An 18,524-nucleotide genomic window follows, 5' to 3' on the forward strand; every position below is an offset into this window, starting at 1 on the left:
TCTTAGCTCTGCCTATTTAACAGTAGTGGTGTCTCAGAACACACACACACACACACACACACACACACACACACACACACACACACACACACACGATCCCTGACATATTTGGCAAGAGTAGGCCCTGAAGGTTTTTAATATTTTGGTTCTTTAACCCAGTGGAATTACTGAATGATTTATTTAATTAGGGTAGGGATGGAGTGGATCCATTTGTTTGATGCTAAACAGCCTGAGCTCGCAGTTCCCAGGGGGCATATCTCTAAATGGTCTGAAATGAGATTTGCAGTGGTTTTCTTAATGCAATTCCCAACTTCTCTCCAAATGCCTTTTGACATTTGACAACATTTCATGCCTCTTCCCCTTTCGCTTTTCATCCTTGTTTTCTCTCCCTTCTCCCACGACCTCGGTAGTCTTCTGCAATCCAGATTCTCAGACTTCGGGTTTTTCTCCCTCTGCCCCTTTCCTCTCTGTCCTATAACTAGAAGCACCTTTTGGCATAGACCCGTATCCCAGTTTCCTCTTTCCCAGGTCCAGCAGCATCTCAAGGACATCTACAAGAGGGATACCTAATTTCAGGGGTCTCTGAATGATATGTGGGAAACATCGTCTAAAAAAGTAATTTTATCCTTATTCATGCAACCAGACCCACACTCAGAGAACTTTTCTTTAAGGGGAGTGTCTTGCAGATGTATAAATGAGTGTTAACATCTTTAAAGGCGAAACTGAACAATTCCCTGGCATTTGAATTCCCTCCTTCCTTCCCAACCCTCTCCTTTTCATTTTCTCATTTATTATTAAAAACATTTTTAAAGGATCTCCATGCTTCATATTTATCTACTATAATTCCTCCTTCTCGGTGTTGCAGGGATGGGGAAAGAGGATTTTTAAAAAAACACAATAAAAAGCAATTGGGAGAAACAGGGCCAGTGGTGTTGGGGTGGGTAGTGGAATTGCGATTTTTGACTCCAGTAGACAATGATGCTGGATATATGGGGTTTGATTTCTCTCTGGCTCCTCCCTTGGGATTGATGAAGTTTGGCTAGAATCAGGGAGTTGAAGAGAGGTTGACAAATGGTCTTTCACTCTTCTCTGACAGGCTGTTCCTGTGGAGTGATGGAGAATAATGAGCCTTGGGAGAGCTATGGGAGCTCTCATACTCTTTCCCGAGCCAATTTTTTAGGGAGTGAGAGAAACATGGCCTGTCCAATACTTGTTGTGGGTCAGGATATTTTTGAAGCTACGGTTGTTGATTTGCATGGGAAAATTATTATGTCTTATTATTTCTTGTCCCACTTTACCATAAGGGCTCCTCAGCTTCTTACTTCAATGGGTCTTCCATGACAAACACACTTTATTAACTCTAAGAGTGGAATTTATTTTAACAGATAATTAGCATAGGTCAATATATGCTTAAAATAGAGTCAAATTAAACCTACTAGCTGTTATAAAGGACAGATGACAAAATCCACATAGAAGCATCGACTTTTAAATAATCTGAAAGTACTACTTCTAAGAGGGGTGGGCATGGGTGAAGGGAATGGTGGACATGTTTCAGAATTTCAAACAGCCAACTTTAACCAATCTTTTCCTCATTTTGTTCACCTTCTTGGGGGCTTATGCTAAAGTGAAGTGAACAGCCATAAGGCTGGCTTCAGGAGAAAGGCGGTCTAAAAGAACTGAATAATTATAAGCAAAATTGGTCTTGAATGATTGAAAATTGATGAGAATGTGCTTGTCTCCTGATTTGGCCTCCTGAGTTAGACTCAGGAATACTGAACTTGGATCCCAAAGGCTTTGGTCTTTTTTGATATCCTATTGGATAATCATAAGCAGGCTAGAAAAATAGGAAACTAGAATTTATTCTCTTTGAACTGACAAATCTGACCAGTGGGCTGCATTCTCTATATCTGAAAAATCCTGGTTTTGATTGAAAAAGTTAATTTTACAAAGCAATTTTCTTTTTTTAAATTAAATTTCATTTTTTTTTTTTTGAGACAGGGTCTCACTTTGTTGCCCAGGCTGGAGTGCAATGGCACAGTCTTGGCTCACTGTAGCCTTGACCTCCCCAGATTCAGGTGATCTTCCCACCTCAGCCTCCTGAGTAGCTGGGGCTATAGGTGCACGCCACTACGCACAGCTGATTTTTGTGTTTTTACTACTCATAGGGTTTCTCTGTGTTGCCCAGTCTAGTCTCAAACTCCTGATCTCAAGAGATCTGCCTGCCTTGGCCTCCTAAAGTGTCATGAACCACCATGCCCAGCCTACAAAGCAATGTTCTAGGAAAAACTACAGTTACTCTTTGATTATGTAATTGCTGGAGAAGAAAAGCATGGCATTTCTAAAGTGATGAACTATATTACTTATATTTTAATATCTCATAAAGTTTGAAATAGACATTTCAAACATAAACATGTATAAAAATTTTTATAAATTAAAAATATAAAATCAAAAACATTATAAAATTATTTTATTATAAAATTATTATAGAATCAAAAACATTATAAATTTAAACAACTTTTTAAAAAATTTATTTTGGGATTTCCCATGGAGTGATGGAGAATAATGAGCCTTGGGAGAGCTATGGCAGCTCTCATACTCCTTCCTGGGCCAACTTTTTTAGGAAATGGGAGAAATATACCCTGTTCAATGTTTATTGTGGGTCAGGATATTTTTGAAGCTATAGTTGTTGATTTGCTTCAAACTTTAAAAAATTTATTATAAAATTATGGGATGTAAACAAATTTATTATAAAACTTTGAAATTTTCAAACTTTCAGAAAAGCAGAGAGATGAGATTAATGGCACTCATAGGCAAACATAGAACATAGATTGTAAACATTTTGCTATATTTGTGTCATGATTATTTTTTGCTTGTGTTTGAAAGTATATTAAAGAAAATGATATTTTACCCCTAAATTCTTTAGTGCAGATTTCTAAAAAATAAGAACATTTTCCTGTATAGTTACAAAATCATCTTTTCAAACAAAATAAAAAATAGTTTTTTTATATCATTTATTACCCAGTCCACATTCAGATTTCCTCAAGTATTATGAAATGTCCTTTTATTTTTTGAGACAAAGTCTTGCTGTTTCACACAGCCTGAAGTGCAGTGAAACAATCATAGCTCATTGCAGCCTCAAACTCCTGGGCTCAAGTGATCTTCCTGCCTCAGCTTCCTGAGTAGCTAGGACTATATGTGCACACCACTATGCCCAGCTAATTTATTGTTTTTGTAGAGATGGAGGTCTTACTACGTTGCCCAGGCTGGTCTCAAACTCCTGGCCTCAAGTGATCCTTCCAGCTTGGTCTCCCTGAAATATCTTTTGTGGCTGGTTTGTTCAAATTAGTTTCTTCTAATCAAGGGACACACATTGCATTTGATTATTTAGCTCAAGACTTTTTTAACCTGGAAAATACCCTCACTCTTTGTTTATGTATTTATTTAATGAAATTGACTTGTTGAAAAACTAGTCAGTGGTCCTGTAGAATATTTCCCCTTCTGGAATTTTCTGGTTGCTTTTTATGGTGTCATTTAACTTTTCACTCTGTTTTTTCCTGGTTAACTGGAAGTTAGTTCTAAAGGCTTTTAGGCCTGCTATAACAAAATACCAAAAACTGGATGACTTATAAAGAACAGAAATTTATTTCTCACAGTTCTAGAGACTAGCAAGTTTAAGATCAAGGAGCATGCGGTTTTGATATCTGGTTAGGACCAGCTTTCTGGTTCATAGATTGGCCTTCTTGCTGGGCCCTCACATAGTGGGAGAGACTAGCTAGCTCTCTGGGGCCTCTTTTATAAGGGCACTAATTCCAATCATGAAGGCTCTGTCCTTATGATCTAATGACCCCCTAAAGGCCCCACCTTTTAATACCAGCACCTTTGGGGTTAGGATGTCAACATATTAATTTTGGGAAGACATACACGTTCAGCCCATTGCAAGGTTTAGTTAGATTCAGGTTCAACTTCTTTTTTTAAAGACTATTTCATAGGCAATAATGTGTATTCACATCCCATCATTAGTGATGGTGAGATGATCGTAAGGTTAGGGTGATCACTGCCTATCTCCTCTGCTATATTCCCCCTTGGGTCAAGCCAGTAGTCTGTGACGTGAACTTTGTACCATGTGTATATTCAGTTATATTCTGTATCAATAGTTACTTGATTGTTTTAGCATTTATTAATGATCCTTGCTTGATTTGATTATTTCATTAGGGGTTTCAAAATGGTGAATTTCTAATTCTCTAATTCTATCTACATGTTTTAGCTGGCATTTTTCTATAAGCAGACCATTTTCTTCACAACTGGGTTATTTGGCTACCCTGAAACATAGTTCCTTCCGGGAAGGCAGAACATATGTTTATTTCTGTCTTTTAAAAATTACTGGTGTTTGGAGTGAAGATTAGGTGAGGTAACTACCTCCACAGGTGACAAATGAATTTTGTTTTGTCTCACTTTTGCTTTTTTGAATATCACTGTGGATGCTTGGATTTTTATATTTAATTTGAATGGATTAGGGAATAAATGAGAAGATAGGTTTTATCTGTTTCTGTAGTTTTTATGTGGCTGTGTGAACTTACTTTTAAAAATTCCCAGAAATATTTTAATTCCCCTTGAAAGATATAAACTATGTCATACTATAAAGCAAAAGAAAAACCAATCATGTGAAGAGTAAATAGTATCGTTTAAACGAATTGTGGTTAAGCTTAGTTTGTAACTAATTAGTTTTTTATTTTCTTTCTACTTTTATCTGCTTCAGAGCCTCTTCAGTGGTTTAGATCTTCTATGTGTCAAATTGTTCTAATCTCTTAAAAAGTTTAAGAGCTAAAATACAACACAATGACTACAAGAATGCCTTTGTCCTTTTCTGGGTAGGTACACCTAAGGCAACTTCTTTTTCTCTTCTTTGTTCTCTTCTTCTTTCTTATTCTTAAATCATCTTCAATATTGGACAGATGACAGCACTGTGCCTGCCTCAAGATGTTTCTGACTTTTTCTTTTTCTTTTTCTTTTTTTTTTTTTTGAGATGGAGTCTTGCTCTGTCACCCAGGCTAGAGTGCAGTGGCACAATCTTGGCTCACTACAACTTCTGCCTCCTGGGTTCCAGTGATTCTCCCAACTCAGCCTCCTGAGTAGCTGGGGTTACAGGCATGCACCACCACGCCTAGCTGATTTTTTGTATTTTTACTAGAGACGGGGTTTCACCATGTCGGCCAGACTGGTCTTGAACTCCTGACCTCAAGGGATCTGCCTGCCTTGGCCTCCCAAAGTGCTGGGATTACACGTGTGAGCCATTGCGCCCGGCCGTTTCTGACTTTTTCTAAAGTCTTCTTTCTCTGGAGATGACGTTATATAATAGCACTGTTCAATAGAAGTTTCTTTGATGATGGAACTGTTCTATAATCTGCATTGTCCCAGCCACTAGCCATATGTGACTACTGTAACACTTGAAATGTGGCTAGAGCAACTGAAGAACTGAATTTTGCATTTTACTTAATTTTAATTAATTAAAATAGAAATGCAAATAACCATAAGTGGTTAGTAGCTACCATACTGGACAGCAAAGATCTATAATTCAGCATTTAAAATCGATTTTGTTTTGTTTTCAAAAATGGAGTCAGACTGTTACAACCCAAAAGAACTGTAGGTTAAATTCAGATAAATCACCAAATACTACATACACATTTGGGAAATCCAAACCAGATTTTTTCATGTGATAACCACACCCTCTTTTGACTTTAGCCTTGGAGGTAATGGAGTATGGCAGAAAAAACCCTGTATCAGCAGCTGGAAGACTCACCTTCTTTTCCTAGCTCTGCCATATATTGACCAAAAGAGTCAAAGTCCATTCAGATGGTTGAGGGGCCTTGGAATTTTGTTTTTGGTTTTCACATACAAGTTGGAGGGCAGATGCATTAGCCTCTTGAAATACCCAGAAACCACTTGTTTCCTCATCTAAAAATCAGGTATGACAGGATCATTTAACTATCCTGGAAATCAGATGAAGCACTGCATATGAAAGCACTTTGTAACATCGATAGCACTGGGAAATGTAAAGACCTTTTACTGAAATATAAAGGTGTATGGTCAACTGAATACATCTCAGATAATTATGATTTGACTGTATGTATTGAATATAACCTGTAGTGGGCCCCTTGGTAAACAGCTTACAGTTTTGTTGCAAGTTTTAGCCAAGAGAAAATTTATTTGTTGACTAGTCATGCCCTTTATTGGCCACATGATGAGCAGCAATGATATTAACACACAGTGCACCTTGCAGAATTCAAGAATGTCTCAGTGTCTTGTGAACTAGGAAGCTGAAATGCAGTGGTATGCAGAAGGCTGGCTCAGTAGGAGCCTTGGGAGTGTCCTCCAGATAGATGTTTGTGCAGGTTGTATTTGATTCCAGTTGGCCATGAAAAGCTGGTTGCTCTAAAGAATGAGAATATACTTGGTTTTGCATTTACTAGAACTATCTGGGGAACAAATCTTGGGGTGGAAGAAAGAAGGGAGGGAGGGAAAGCTGTGCTTCAATACCTAGGGCTTCTTTCCTGGAATGGATCTGAGAATCTGGGATTGGGTGGCTAATATCTCATCTCTAGAAGGGAGAAAGAACTGGGTGGTGATGGCTTTGTATTTTCTACTGGAGTTCACTACAGAATAGGTGAATGGAATGGGCTGCTATTATCCAGACATTAGGGAGGACAGGTTTGTGATACATTAGAAAACTTGAATGAGCCCTTCTATGATTCTCTCTTCCCTCTTTCTGCTTCCCTTTCTGAATCACCATCCGCAGGTTGTGGAATTAGCAAATCTATTATGTGAGCAATAGCAAACTTACAGGAGCCCTTGGCTCCATCTATCTCCCTGTTTGTGTCAGTTCATTCTGGATGCTTTTAGTCTGTGGTCTTCATTCACTCTTTTTATGGGGAAGTAAAAGGAGTGGGACAGATTATGAGAACAGTTGGGTCCTCCCAGTTGCTGGGGTGGTTATTTTAAGCTTTGTTTAATGTGTCCAGAGACCCAGATGGCATTTTTAACTAAGCTGCTTTATTAAATCTTGTGATAAAGCATAGTGATGTTTATTGAAAAGGCAGACACACATCAGCAACATTATGCGTGAAACTTGCTCTAAGAATTTTCTATAAAACATCTGTTCTCTTTGAGCCTTTTGTGAACTCTGGAAGTTTGCTAGTTTCTATATAGACTTGAGGACAAGAAGCTGGAACCCACTTTTGGAGATGTCCAAGCATAGGTATTGGAATCATTAATCCTAACCCTCTCAGTTTTAAGGCCCCGGATACCCTTCTGTTAGACAACAGTAACATGAGCAAGCACTGTAATAACATTTAAACAAGATTATTTGGAAATAATGGACAAGAAAAATTAGTATAAATTGTTTGGGGATTTTAAAATTAAAGATAAAAAGCTAGGGCTTCAATGACCTGTGCCAGCCTATAGCCTTAAGAGTCAATTTGCAAACACTCAAGATTTGGCCAATATGCCTCTACTACTTCTACTTAACACAGTCAAAGGGAAATTTTTAGATTCTTTCATCTGATTTGACTCTCTTAGTTACGAATAAGAGGATATCTAGAATATATATGTGACTTGTTAAAATGAAAATCCACCTTCTCTGAGTCTTCAAATATCTTTCATATCTTACATTTTTAGTAACATCAACTTTTGAAGTCATGTCCGTAGTTGTATGAAAAGAAAAATTTCAGGAACATTCAACCTCAAAAGTTCTTTTTCTTAGTCTGAAGTCATAGAAGCATTTGACTTTTACTTTCTCTTTTTAAGTTTGTACTAGTAGGTATTTTGTATAAATATAATATTTAATTATTGCCTTTGTATTCCTTTTCTCTAGTAAACATCCTGGTTTTTAGCTATCAATATGTAGTTTTACATTTAGGGATTTCTAATGGAAAGACAAAGGAATCTGAAATCAGAGGACAAGAGTTTATTCTACTTGACTAAACACATACAAAATACTGGAAGGAGAGTTTTACAACAAATATTTAATATCTATGACATGTAAAAAGGTTTTCAAAATCAAGAAAATTCAAACAATTCAATACAAATATCATCAATAATAACACATGAACAGGTGGCCAACCTTATTAATAACCAGAGAAATATAAATTAAAACAATCCATCAACTTGTAAAAAAGATGAAATTTCCCAGAGTTGGTGTAGGTGATGTAAAATTGTCATGTTTGTATACTGTTCATAGAAGTTAAATTGACATAACTTTTTGGTCAGGCAATTTGGAAGTATATATCTAAATTAATAGAGTAGTTTTCTAATAACCTGGGAATCTCTTAATCTAAGAATCTTTACTAGATTTTTCTAGAACAAATATACAGACATTTATGTACAAGGGTACTCACTGCAGCATTTTGCTAAGGAAAAACTCAGAAAAAATCTATATGTTCAACAGAGAACAGGTACATAATTTATGACACAACTGCACAATATACACCACTAAAATAAAGGATATAAATTTATATGTAGTATGAAAAAGATGTGAATGATAGCTTGTTGGTGAAAAACAGCAATGACTGGAATATTGTGTGTAACGTAATCCTGCTTTTCTGTATATAATGTAGGCATAGAAAATAGGATTGAAAGGACATACTCTAGTCAACAGTGTATATAGCTTGGGTGGAGGGGCTGTATAATGGGGAAGGAGAGTCCCTTTTCCTATCTATTCCATATACATCTCTGGATTTAAAAGATCATACATGCATATGCATTACCTTCAAAATTAAAATGATAAAGACAAAAGGAGAAGCTTTGGATTTGAATCATGATACTACTGTTTGCAAGTTATATGACCGTGGGGAAGTTGCCTAGCCTTCTGGGGTTTATTTCCTCATTTATAAAAATAGGGAAAGTAATAATACGTGTCTACGTATCTTCTAGGGTTGTTAGGAGGATTGAATGTGATAATGGGTTACAGCATTATGAATTATTTATTCACATAACACAATTATTATAAAAATATTTTGCTCTGATTAAAATAAAAGAAGGATGAGATCATGTGTGTTTTTCAGTCCCGGTAGTTCTACTAACCAGAAAGCCCCTGCTGATGTGGTGATCACAGTTGCTTTGGTGCAGCTTCCTCTTGACTTTTGGCATTTCTCCATGCTGCTAGCTAAGGCTGAGGTGGCGACTGTGGAAGGTGTGATCTCCTCCCCCTCCCAGCACACATTTGTGTGCGTACTCACACTCATGCACACACAAACACACACATGCACACTCTATCACAGTACATGAGGTGGCAGCAGCTGCTCCAGCATAGACTTTCACACAACATAAAGGACTTTTTTGGTGTGGTCTGTGCATTATTTCCTGTTAAGCATGAGCTGAGTCAGTGCCATGCTTTTCCATCTGAAACCTTTCTGAGGCTCAGGCTGTGTTAAGAGCAAACCCTCTCCCCTCCATGCCCACCCCATGGCCCTCTACTGAAGCCAGATCTTAATCTGCTCATTTCATGAGGATTTTCAAACCGAATGGACTGGGCCATGTGAGAGATCACTGAAAGGAACAGACCAAGCAGAGGCTAAGAGACTCCATGCTAATCTGCTGAGTCGTCTGAAAATGCACAGCTGTGGGAGCTCACGGTGCTTTAAAGTACTTTGGCAGGATGTTTGTTCAGGGGTCTGTTCCTGCAGCCCTGCTGAATGTTTGGTTAGGAGGCATAATCTTTTTTTGGACAGGATCTCCCAAATGTAAAGTGATAGATGCTAATGTGGAATATAATACAGAGGATCCAGCTTGGATGTCATAAATAACAATAAATTGTTTAATCTTGCTGAGCTGTAAATCTATGATTGCCAGAGGTCTTTAGTTCACTGGAACATAGTATGGGGGCAGGGGCACTTAGCAAATAGGCAGTTATTATTTTCCAACCAGACAGAAACTGGTCTGATGGAATTTATCTAAAAAGGCATACACATGTATTTTAATTAATTGTGACAATTACTCAGAGAAAACACATGGCCCTAAAGAGGCTGAGGGGTTTTTTGTTCTACCTATAAATGTATATGTATATTCACCTATATTCTACCTATGTATAAGTAAGAGAATGAGTTTTTGTTTTGGGGATATATATTTATACGTATCTATACAGATAGATATACACATACTTAATTTCTGTCTACCTATTAAGGTGTGGTGCCAGATGGAAAGTATTTTTAAGCATTTAGATAGCTTATTCTATAGCATATGTGTGCATATAGCCCCCCCATAAAGCTTTGTCTCTTTTCTGGATATATTTAACAAGAGGCTAGAACAGAGTCCAAAATGTCAGAAATGTTTGAACATTCCATAGAAATGAAGGAGGTGTTTCCAAATGACCTATGTTTTTATGGCAATAAATAGAACTTGTGCTGCGTTGGATGGGTCAGGAGTAAGGAATATAAACAGTGTAAGTATGACTATTCCAGGCAGAAATCTACCTTGTAAGAACAGCTTTGTGCAGTGAGCTCAACAACATTGATCAGTTAGCAGTCCGGTTCAGTACAACATTGATCAGGTAGCAAGCCGGTTCGGCAGTGCCAGTCGTAGACACAGATGGGGACAATCAAAGAAGATGCAGGTCAGGACAAGGATGCAGACATGTACCTGTCACTACCATGGACTTCAGCAGCTTCTTAGTGAGCAGGTTTATGATTAAAGAAGAAAGACATCGTTGATATGTCAGCATGTTACAATTAATTTGCTGTTTAGTTATTAGCAAACTACATCCAGTTTTTAGTTTTTAGGTTTTTTTTTTCTTTTTTCTTTTTTGAAACAGGTTCTTGTTCTGTCATCCAGGCTGGAGTGCAGTCGTTATCCAAGCTCACTGCAGCCTTAAACTCCTGGGCTCCGTGGATCCTCCCACCTCAGCCTCCCAGGAAGCTGGGACTACAGGTGCACGCCACCATGGCCAGCTAATTTTTCTTATTTTTTTGTAGAGATGAGGTCTTGCTGTATTGCCCAGGCTGCTCTTGAGCTCCTGGCTTCAAGCCATCCTCCTGTCTTGGTTTCCCAAAGTGCTGGGACTATAGGTGTGACTCACCATGCCTGGCCTACATCCAGTTTAATTTATACTACAGTGTGGGTTTAGTCCTCAAACATGTTTTTGTTTTACATATAAAAATTTGAGGTAAAAGAACATTTTTACATTGGTCAATAATGGTACATTTAAACAATGGACGACTATATCCATTAAAATCATGTTGTGGAAGAATATTCAGTGACATGGAAAGATTGACTCAAGGGCAAGTGAAACGTGTCAAGAGTCTGTTAGGTACTAGACACTGTAAACTGGGTCTTGGCTGTGTTACTTGCTTACATCCTCCATCATGTGATCTTTTAGATAACAAAATCGAGATACATAGGGATTTGGGATCTTGCGCAAAGTCACTCAGGCAGTAGGTGGCAAAGTCAATTCTTACATTCTTTCCCATTGAACACCAAAATCTCAGCTTACCTCAGGGCACTCAACTCTGCTTTCTTGACCCACACCCAGGTAGACCCAATGGACACTTGTAGCTCTTATCCAGCTGGGGTGGTCACCTCATAAAATGGCAACAAGTGGGGCCCTTTCTCGTTCTAGTGAGTCAGACTGTATACCTTAAAGATTTCAGAGCACTTCCTATGTACTGAAATTGCCTCATTACCAGGAAGGACATACTTCCAATTTTCACCACCTCCATTTTGCATCCAAGGAAGATTAGATTTCTTGATCTTCTCAATGAAATCTTGAGAAATGGGTGGGCCGATTGAAGAACAGGACTTGGGCCACACTTCTAGATGCCTGTGACTTTTCTGCACTTATTCAGATATTAGGAATTGATTATGAAATCCATGGTGGTTTGATGCTAATGAACTCTCATCTGTCTCTCCAGCATGTGTGTAAAGACTTCCAGAGGTACAGGAAGTTGAGGATGAGCTCTCTTACTTCCATCTGGTCTCCATGTAACAAATCATATAACTGCACAATTATCCAAATGCAAATGAAGGAGTCCCTTGATGTTTGGATAACCATATTCATGCCTTGAGTTTGTTATTTCTTGAAATTGCCCTTTTCCGTCTCCTGTTTACCCATGGACAACACTACTTAAGGGCTGGCACTCTGCAACCCATGGCAGCTTGGCTTTGGGGTTCCTTCCAGTGTTTTGTTTTTGTTTTTAACCGAGAAGACAGGAAACAGGCATCTTTGTGTATATGGCTTGCCACAGCCCTTCATAGATGGACATGGTGGAGGTTGTGTGGTCCTGGAGAACACTTCCTCTGTGAAGCATCAGGGAAGTTTCTGTTCATTGTGTCTTCACTCTCTCCAATTCACTTGGGGAGTGATAGGGATTATAACACAGTGAGCAGAGGATATTGGGGAATGTCATGCTTAATTTTCTTTTCTTTTTTTTTTCTTAAATGACATTTAAAGCTAAAAGAGAATCACAAAGGGTAAGTCTGATTTAAGACATTTCACACATGAAGGAAATCCTGCTTTCATGCGTGTTATGTCACAGGAAAAACTCATTTAGAGTCAACATTCTGCACCTACTCCGAAATTTTAGCCTGAGGGTTTAAATATTACCTCGCTGCTCTCTAGGACTTTAATTTGAGCTAATTAGAAATGGAACTCATACTAAAACTAATTTAGGAAAGAAGCTGTTGATGTTCTGAAGAAAAACAGCTGTCAGAAATAAGATCATTAGAAAACCATAGTTGTATATGGGACAAAATGTAAAGGAATAGAAATGCTGGGAGAAAGCTTTTATAGAATAACATTTTATCTTTCTTTGGACACTGGTCTAAGGCATGTGAAAGGGCATATTGATTCCCTTGGCACCTGGTATGCTCATTTATGGATGAAAAAGCCCAATGACATAATTTAGGTGAGGTTTAAGGCTTGATGGGAGGCATTGGTGCCATTAGAAGGATGGACACAAAGAGTTCTTAAGTAACGGCATCATGGGAAATGATAATTGCACACTCCTTTCTACTATGTCTTGGTTTCCCCAAGCATTTAGAAGTCACGGCTGGGTAGGAACAAATTTATCATGAGTCTGTCTGTGTGTTTGGGAATGCATATGCCTCACAGATGTGTCTGCAGGGGTCTGTGTGATAATGTTCATATATGTGATAGGTGTGGACCCTGGGATCTGTATCTGTGTGGACCCTGGGATCTGTACATGTGTGTGAGTGACAGGCTAGGCTAGGCTGAATTTGAGTGTCCTCATTCAAAAGGACATATTTAATTGAGGACTGTTATGTGCCTGGTTCTCCATCAGGAAGTGTGATTCAGGTTGGCCAACACAGAGTGGTCCAGGTCCCACTGACTAAAGGACTGTGGGTCCTGCTGCGCCAACTAGGTGCATGGACTGCTTCTATTTCAGATTCCACAAATCATAAAATGAGAATATGCTCTTTGTCAGGCTGCACATCAAGTATTCATGTTTGAGTTATTTCATTCAGTCTGAACCCATTTTAAATATAATAGGAAGTCTTGTTTCAAAATATATCCCTACTCAGGCTTACCGCCATGCTCCCCACCTTCATCCTGCCCACCGTTTTCTCTCACTTGGAAACTGGAGCAGCTCTGAAGGGATGACCCATGGCAGCCTATTTTCCAAAAATGAACCAAAGCTGAACTCTTTCTGGCCTCAGGACCATTGCACTAGCTGCGCCCTGTGCCTGGAATCCTTGGCCCACAGGCACTTGCACTTCTCAAATGCTGTCTCCTAAGAGAAACCTTCCCTGACAATCCCCTGCAACACTCTACTCTCACCTCACACTGACCCCCAGGTCTCACACTGACCTCAGGTCTCACACTGACCCCCAGGTCTCACACTGACCTCAGCTCTCACACTGATCCCAGGTCTCACACTGATCCCAGGTATTCTTTCTGGATTCATTTTCTTCAAAGCACTAATCGCCGTCTGATATTACACATATGTCTGTGTGTATTCATATGGTTCCCTAATTCACAAGTCATCTGTTCAAGAGCAGTTTTTTTGATTGTCTTGATCAGTCTGTATTTACACTTCCTGCAACATCGTCTGGCACAGAGTAGGAATTCACATGACAGCTAATTGAGATAATGAATGAATGAATAACAACATATGCATATCATTAAGAAATATCAAGGAAATACCAGAAGAAACTACCTTGTTGGGAGAGCTGGTAGGTGTTTGAGAACTTGATTTTTGTCTTTAAGTCTTTGAGCACTGTGTGCTGTTATATACTTTGTGCCTGAAGTACTTTGAATATAAAATCGGAACAAAGATTTAAAAATATAAAAACTGTTCCAAAGAGGCAAAGGCACATAACATGAATCTTTAATTTTGGAGCCACTGATGTAAAATTTTACTGACTTTAGACGGCGTTTTAGTCTACTTAAGTGTTCAATCATGAAAATTCTCTAGGATAATTCTTTCTTTCCTGTCCTTTTAAAAGAGTAATAGTGATGCCTACCTCTCCCTGCCATGAGCTCTTTCTTCCACTTGATGCCCCACTTGATGCCCAGTTCCTGGCCATACTCATCCCCATACCAGACCAGCAGTTCACAGCCTGGCCTAATGACTCGGCAGGTTCTATAGAAGATCTGATGCCCAGTTCCTGGCCATACTTATCCCCAGACCAGACCAGCAGTTCACAGCCTGGCCTAATGACTCGGCAGGTTCTATAGAAGCTCTGCCTGTGGTACTGGAAGGCCACCAGGTTCTGCTCTTCATCATCCCGGGCACAGTTCTCATACCTGGGGTCAAGGCAGGCAAAGGGAAAGAAAAGAGGCAGTGAGTTCCCTCTAGGCAGGATGACTACAGTGCTCATCCTGCCTAGAATGCTTCCCTGCTGTGCCTAATCAGCCATTTTTTCAAAGCCCAACTCCAGACTTACCTCCACCTTGATTGGCCATAAAACACATTGACCTCTAGCTTCTCTAAACTCTAAATTAATTCGTTTTATACCACAGAACTTGGTGCTTGATCACGTGCTCTGCTTCTAGATTAGCTCACATCATTCTACACTCAGCTCAAGTCCATCTTTCTTTGACAGGCCTTCCTCTAATCACCCTACAGTTCACTCAGCTGCCATTCACCTGACTTCTTCAGATTCCTAGAGAAACTCAGAAGCCTCTTTCTCTTGGCCCAATAACATAGAACAGTAATAGTTGATTCATTTTTCTATTCTCTGATAGAACGACAGCCCATTGTGGAAAGGGGCTGGGTCATCCTGCAGCTCACTTCTGTTCAAGTAGTGAACTTCACTTCCTAACCTGGAACATACTAAGTGTTTAACAAATGTGGATTACATAAATTAAAGCATGAATTAACCTTGTCAAGGTTTATCTTGGTGCCTCAATTTTGTCTAGCATACATATTTGTGTTTTGATACCAATAAATCATAATATCTATATTTTTATTTTTTATTTCTAAAAGTTGATGGTATAAAACAGCACTGTATGGAGAAAAATAGAAATAGGGGATGTGAAAATCATTGAGGGAGGCATAATGAGAAGGAAGGAAGTCCGGGTTTGTGAGAGATGGAGGTTCTCTCTGAAACTAAGAGAGCTAGTGGCCTTACCTCATCCAGTTGGCCCAGGATTTATCTTTTCCATCCACATACTCATAGCAGTTTCTCCCCTTGGTGATCTGAGTTTCAAAAAATAAGGTAAAGACTTTTTAGAGGGTAAAAATCTGAAGAATTATTTTACTCCACGGTCATCAATGGCCTTTGGACCTGCAGAGCTTCAACTGCCAACTGAGACCACATGGCATGCACCTTAGTCATCATCTACACATCTGAGTTGGTTTGTCCAATCAGAGCAGAAGCTCCAAAAGGGAGGATGCACTTCTTTGTCTTTGTACCACTCTGCTCCCACGTACCCTGTGATCTCTAAATAGGAGTTCCATGTTCATGCAAAGACCCTTGAGTACACAGAGCTAACCATGTTATCCCTACCTATATCCTAACATGTAGAAGGTGATGTCCCACCAAAGGCACAGAAGGGATGTGGGAAGACAGAACAGGGGAAACAGCAGGCTCTTCTTACTAGCCAGGAATATCCACTGTTGGCTGCCTCTTCGTCTTCTGTAATTCGGCCCTCACAGGGGCCAGAGTGCAGACCCAGTGGCAGATCAGATGCCTCGTTCCATACTCCAAGCCCAGCCTGAGGGATGCCTGATGGCCCAATTCTCAGCCCTGGGGGCAGACTGAGGGCTGAACGGTTGGGATGCCCCTTGTCCACTGCACTGTCCTTTACAAATGTAGGGGGCCCATGAGCAGCACAGCTGTCAATGAAGAAGTTCTGACACATCTCACAATCTGGAAGTGAGGGAAGCAGGGATTAGGAAAGTTGTAATGCATGTTCCTTGATATAAGAGCTTCAGAAAGAGCTTGGCACTCACATTATTTAGCCCCAATCCTGTACTTTAATTCATTCGAGTAAGGGAATGATTTGTGGGCCAAATGATGAAATTATTGTACCAGGACATAACAGCAAGCTGTGTGAGTGGCTGAAAGGGTCACTCACAGAGGTAGTCATCATCCTGTGGCTCGCTGATCTCTTTGTATGCATGACCCTTTCTTTCTCGCAGGCTATACATCTTTCCTACGGTCTCCTTCCTCCTGAGTTCTAGGTTGGAGAAGAGTAGATGGGTAAAATTGGGAGTCTGGGGTGTTTGTCCTTGTTTCATAAGAAAATGTGAAATCTCCTACCATCAAATTAGCATCTACCTTTCTACATACTCTAGTCTCCCCCTCTTTACTGCTTCAGAGAGACTTAGACCCCACACCCACACTGACTGTAGATGCCTATTCAATTTTAGTTTCTAGCTGTTCTCATTATCCCATTAACCTCCCAGCCTTTCTGCTTACAAAATGGTTCATTCATGCATTTATTTATTCAGAAAATATTTTTTGAGAGTTCATTACATCTTAGGCATTGAACAAAGGCCTGGACATACAACACTAAGAAAGTATAGTCTCTATAGGGGATCTTCTATGTACTAGTTGACATGTGATGGAAAAGGAAATGTAGAAACGCACAAAAGAATATATATTATCAGAGAGGTACTTATTGGACACCTCACATGTATCAATTCATTTATATTTAATTTAATGATTTCAAACAATACATGAGCTCTGTATACTTGGTCTCATTTTACAGATTACCATTCAGGAGCCCATGGAATTTATAAGATTTGCCCAAGGCCCCAATGCTTCTGTGTGGATTATAACCCAAGTGAGTGACTTCAAAGTTAATGTTCTTACATGCTATTCAATACTGTATCCAAGGCTAGGCATGGTGGCTCAAGCCTGTAATCCCAGCATTTCGGGAGGCTGAGCTGAGCAGATCACTTGAGGCCAGGAGTTTGAGACCGGCCTGGTCAACATGGTGAAACTCTGTCTCTACTAAAAATCAGCCAGGCACGGTGGTGCACACCTATAATCCCAGCTACTCGGGTGACTGAGGCATGAAAATCGCTATTTTCGTGGAGGCAGAGGTTGCAGTGAACCGAGATCTCACCATTGCACTCCAGCCTGGGTGACAGAGTAAGACTCTGTCTCAGTGAACAAATAAATAAATAATTTTAACAAAATACTGCATCTAACTTCTGGTCTCACAGTTGAGTCCAGCTTAAGCCCAGGCCTATCCAAAGTCCACCCCACATAGGTAGACCATACTCACCAACCTTTCTAGAGGACATAGCGGGACTAAATTCCCCTCAAATTTTTTCTTACCCAGTTTTAGTCTAGAGTGCTGTCCAGAGGTACTTGCTTCTCCAGGAGGGGACACTGGTTTCTGAGCCTGCTCTGAGCCATTTGTATTCAGTAAATTTGGCGTTCCTGACAATTCTTTCAAACTAGATTCATTATTGAATGACACCTTGGGCATTCCCTTTAATGTGAGAATCACATATTAAAAGACAACGTGCATTTATTTAGTTCTTTACGGCTTGCAACATGTTTTCATATGACTGTAGTTAATGTTCAAACCTTGGAAATACCTAGAGTGTCTAAATACTAGAGGGAAAAGACAAGGTCTAAGTGGGTAGTGAATCTGGGACTCTAACCCATGTCTTAAGGCTCTTTCCTTCAACTTTCTCTCAAAACGTTCTATGTAAGTTAAAGGGAAGGAGGAAGAATACTTGGGAAGACTAGCTGGAGAATCAGCAAGATCTGTGAAAGAAGGGGATAAGGGCTTACAGAGAGAAGGAGGAAATCTTCCATAAACTAGTAGACTTTTGATGGAAGGGGAAATGTAGAAAAGCACAGAGGGACAAAGCACATCTGGAAAATGAGGTAATAGGGCAGTAAGGTTCGGAACAGAACAAAGAGATGATTGGCAAAAATATATCTAGACAACTAAGAAAGTGAAGTCAAAGTTGCATGTTGCCATATCCTGGAAAGAATATTTGGCTTTTGAATTAGATTAGTTAGTTCCTGTACCAATTCTGCTTGTCTGCTTGAATAAGGGTGTATTGTTAGCTAATTTCTCTTTAGTTTCCCGATCCAGAAGTTGGCAT

The 18,524-nt window shown here is 39.5% G+C and overlaps 2 protein-coding genes and 1 long non-coding RNA gene across 3 annotated transcripts in view; 2 read left to right on the plus strand and 1 right to left on the minus strand.

Annotated features, from left to right (window-relative positions):
- LOC129393566 (uncharacterized) overlaps positions 1 to 18,524 on the plus strand; it is a 126,032-nt gene that overhangs the window by 30,587 nt on the left and 76,921 nt on the right. The window lies entirely within an intron of this gene.
- LOC129393564 (tubulin beta-8 chain-like) overlaps positions 1 to 18,524 on the plus strand; it is a 60,838-nt gene that overhangs the window by 1,000 nt on the left and 41,314 nt on the right.
- On the minus strand, positions 5,562 to 16,568 carry LOC134728510 (histone-lysine N-methyltransferase PRDM7-like). Its single transcript, XM_063593814.1, has 3 exons — positions 16,049 to 16,568; positions 15,580 to 15,647; positions 5,562 to 14,752 (listed from the first exon to the last, which is right to left on the minus strand). The coding sequence occupies exons 1-3, from the start codon at positions 16,310 to 16,312 to the stop codon at positions 14,404 to 14,406; spliced, it is 681 nt and encodes a 226-aa protein (XP_063449884.1). The 5' UTR covers positions 16,313 to 16,568; the 3' UTR covers positions 5,562 to 14,403.

This window comes from Pan paniscus, chromosome 10 (genome assembly GCF_029289425.2).
Source record: "Pan paniscus chromosome 10, NHGRI_mPanPan1-v2.0_pri, whole genome shotgun sequence".
Taxonomy (NCBI): Eukaryota; Metazoa; Chordata; class Mammalia; order Primates; family Hominidae; genus Pan; species Pan paniscus.

Bases quoted from the DNA above. Each gene is read 5' to 3' on its own strand.
- LOC134728510 (XM_063593814.1), bottom strand. From the start codon at position 16,312: ATGTGTCAGAACTTCTTCATTGACAGCTGTGCTGCTCATGGGCCCCCT. The intron at 15,648-16,048 runs GTAAGAAGAGCC...TTTGAAACTCAG, and splicing joins ACAGTGGATATTCCTGGCTA to ATCACCAAGGGGAGAAACTG. The intron at 14,753-15,579 runs GTAAGGCCACTA...CCTTGACCCCAG, and splicing joins TCCTGGGCCAACTGGATGAG to GTATGAGAACTGTGCCCGGG.